Source organism: Chaetura pelagica, unplaced genomic scaffold (assembly GCF_000747805.2).
Source record: "Chaetura pelagica isolate M959 unplaced genomic scaffold, ChaPel_1.0 scaffold405, whole genome shotgun sequence".
Taxonomy (NCBI): domain Eukaryota; kingdom Metazoa; phylum Chordata; class Aves; order Apodiformes; family Apodidae; genus Chaetura; species Chaetura pelagica.
The window spans coordinates 1,739,928-1,743,539 of record NW_009953489.1 but is presented as its reverse complement, the minus strand read 5'-3'; the positions used below and the strand labels follow the sequence as shown (position 1 = coordinate 1,743,539).

Here is a 3,612-nt window from a genome sequence, read left to right as displayed (position 1 = left end):
AATTCACCCGCACCATCTCCCATCTCATGAAATATCAGTTAGGGAAAACAGTAACTCCTAATTAAGAAGACATTTGTTTTCTTTTCTAATGAAGAGGGACAGACAAAATCAATTCTTCATTACAACTTACACCAAAAATAATAGCAAAATGGAACACTATTCACAGTACAATATATTGACAACTCTGTTTTGTCAAGTGTTCCTCGTCCCTTTGTGCTCTGTAATAGGGAAAAGTCTTGTCTTGGGGTTGGTTTTTTTTTTTGTTTGGTTTTGTTTGTTTTGTTTAATTTCTTTTTCTTTCTTTTTAATACATATAAACACAGCCTGTCAGCAGCAATCATCTATGTGAATGTTAAGAGAACTGTATTTAAAATGTATTGCATTTATTCCCATTTCCATTCTCTTAGTAGTAACTTCAGAGGACTTAAAATATACAAAAATGCTTAAACTGCTCTCCACAGATGTTTTTCAGGAGCTGGTTAGGTTTATTGCCTTTTTGTGAACACATCTTGAGAATTTTACCATCAATCCTTTATACTTGCACAGCTTTACACATCCAACATCTCAGGCATTCCCAATTTGCAATCAATACCAGCACACACATTTCATCCACACTATTAACAAAGAGTGCACAGAACCACATTTGATCATATGCACACAAATATGAATAATCATCACTTTCTTTTGTGAGGAAGAGGTGGAAGGGGAATATCAGCATTTGGTTATGCAGTCTGCAAATTCAAGGTCACTCATGCTGTTTGCTACAGCTTGCCAGTGCCAGTTTTATTAGAATACCTCATAAGCATCCCTTTCGTTCATATTTAATAATTCATGTAATGCAGGCTCACAAGACAACTCTTTGGTTTTAAGAGGCTGACAATACATCAAACCTCACTGCTTTGCTCAGAGCTTGCAGCACCATCTCTAACTCAGTGCAAGGTCTGAAAATCCCCTTACTATGGTTTTATCAGGCCCCACACAAGACTGTCAACAGAGAACATTATTAATGCAACCTGGTGAAAGGTGACAAATACCTACCATGGTTTGTTAATGTTTCAGCTCTCTCTCCCTCCCTTTCTCCTTTTCCCTCCTCCTTGGTGTCTTTGCTAAGCACTGTTTTGCCTGACAGAACCTCTTCATAAGCCTCTCAGTTCCTTGGCAGCTCCAGAGTTGATGCAGCCAAGATACTCGGGGCGTCACTCTCTGTAATTCACCTGCAAAAAGAGAGAAACAACTTGAAACCAGAAGAACTGGCATGTTCATTCCAAGAAGTGCTCAATGCAGCATGTTAAGTCAAACCACTGATGAAAGTAAGCAGGCTTCAAGATGGGGAGGCAGACACTGAATGATTTATTCCTGAGCAACAAGCAGGTACCACTGTAGAAAGCAACTTCGTAATGTCCCCACGTGTACGTAACGACTTTGCAGCTCCACATGGAGCTGATCACAGCTGGTGTGGCAGCCACCTAGCAACCCAGGCTTCTGATAGGAGGAAGACAGGGTATCCATCATCTCGAATCTGTTCTACATGAAAGCAGCTCAATAAGTTGGTTTTTATGTTGCATGCACCATAGAAGTCAAACACATAATATTTAATTATCAAAAAGTAATTCGCTGTTGAAATCCCCAGTGCAGCCCTTGATCCTGAATGTCAGATGCTGTACAAGAACTAAGACTTCAGGTGGCAAAAATCTTGTTACTTTAAAAAGGACAAGCACACTATAACAAACTGAAGATGTAAGACGTGTGAGAATGTTGAGCTGAAACCATCTCCACTGCCTTTCCTGCCCTGGCACTGCTGCTCACAGCATCCCGAGTATCCTGCAAGCACAGCCCTCTTGTGCTAAAGCAGGAAACAAACACCAGCACTGGCAGCACAAGGAACTGCAAACAGATGCTCTGTAAGACAAGAGAAGAGCAGAATAACAGAGAGGAAAGCACAAGCTCATTGCATAGCAAGACACTCTAGGCTTTACAGAAAATGCCTGTTTTCCTTTCACTACAGATACTGTTGCATCAGCTTTTCAACAACGTTTTGAAGAAACTGGAAGCCTAGTCACTAAGTTTCTGCAGACTGACAGACAGACTCAAATGTTTTCCTTTTCTCCTATATGTTGATCTTCCTTCTCTAGCAATATGTTGCATGTTGTCTGTCAGGGAATACTGACATTGTTAGAGATTAAAATTATGTTTGGCAACAGCAGAGAGATAGGCGAGATGACTTGAAAGCCTTGTAGATGCTTAAACCTCAGGGGTGTGACAGGGAGTAATTAAAACAGTGCATCCCATAGAGATTTAAACATACCAGGGGAAATGCAACAACAAATCCTACTTCACTGTGTTCCTCTCTAAGAAATGAAGCAAGTTTACAGGACCAACAGCTTTGGCAGCAAGTGCCTAATAGTTGATCAGTTGTATCTCACACCACTCAGCTTAGGATGTAGAATTGGATAAAACAAAAAGCAGCCAGACAAGAGTACTGGGGCCTTGTCTGCTCCAGCAGCTAGAGACTGCCACGGAAGAAACCCTGAGAATTAAAGGCAGTCATCCTAAAAATACTCCGGAAAAGCAAGCAAATGAAGGACCTCACTTCTTATCACAAAGGCTATACACCTTACCAAGGTATATTAACACTACCAAATTGCTTCCCAGAAGCTATAAGGGAAGGTGATGTTCTTCCATAGGACCAAATTCTTCTCTTAGGATATCCTGAAAGCCAAGTAGGGGCAGTTGGCAGAAAAAAACAAGCATTATTTATTCTATGAGCTAGTCTTAAATTCTTCCACACTTTATAGCCTTTCACCATCTCTAGAAGCAACCAGACTCTTTACAAGGTCTTTTTGTTTTGCTTTTTTATAATAATATAATGCTTTTTGAGTCAGCAGATGGCAAGCTAGAGAGCCTTCTATGAGACATGTTTCCAGATCATCTATTTCAAATTATTTCTCTCTTCCAACTACATTCCAGCAATCTTCACATACTCTTCTTGCCTGTGACTCCCACATTTCACATTTCAGTTTGCTATCTTCACTGGTAACTGTAACTTGGCAATTCCAGGCAGAGAGAAGGACACTGGAATGTGTTGCTGATTTCAGCATATGCCCAGTACAATGTCTCTAGACTCCAAGCAACACCCCAGCCTGGCCTCCCCCCAAAGACTGCTGCAAGCTGTTGCTTATCAGCTTGTGCAGTGTATTGAAAGCAGATGGACCAAGATAGCTGGCTGAGCAGCTTCTGGTGCTTCAGTGACTTGCTGAGCAGACTGTCATCTGGAGGGCAAGTCTGCAAACCACCTCACAAGCTCTGGAAGGCGACACACTTTAGGGTGCAGCTCTGGATGTGCTAAGAGCATTTTAGCGTTCTCTGAAAATCTGAAACAGACCAAAACCAAGTGCCTGACAGCTATGATGAAGGCTAATCTTCTGCAGGACAGATGAAGCAAAGGCACCAACACATCTCAATACTGTGCCTTAAGCAAGTAGTAACCATCTTGTTTTCAAGACAGGTTCTAGTTTCAGTGACAAGTAAAAGTTACTGGATGAAAGTATTTACATGTTCAATTCAACCTGCCCTTTTTCTCAGCAATGAAGGGCTGAAGTCAGGGCAGATACT

The 3,612-nt window shown here is 41.3% G+C and overlaps 1 protein-coding gene across 2 annotated transcripts in view; it reads right to left on the bottom strand.

Annotated features, from left to right (window-relative positions):
• Nucleotides 1-1,215, bottom strand: part of STRBP (spermatid perinuclear RNA binding protein) — a 27,123-nt gene extending 25,908 nt beyond the window's left edge. The window contains exon 1 of one of the 2 annotated variants that reach the window (XM_009998827.1): nucleotides 1,039-1,215. In XM_009998827.1, the coding sequence (XP_009997129.1) occupies nucleotides 1,039-1,041 (3 nt within the window). In that variant the 5' untranslated portion in view covers nucleotides 1,042-1,215. The remainder of the gene's footprint in view (nucleotides 1-1,038) is intronic. The other variant, XM_009998826.1, reaches the window with a different exon arrangement.
• Between the last annotated feature and the right edge of the window lie 2,397 nt (nucleotides 1,216-3,612).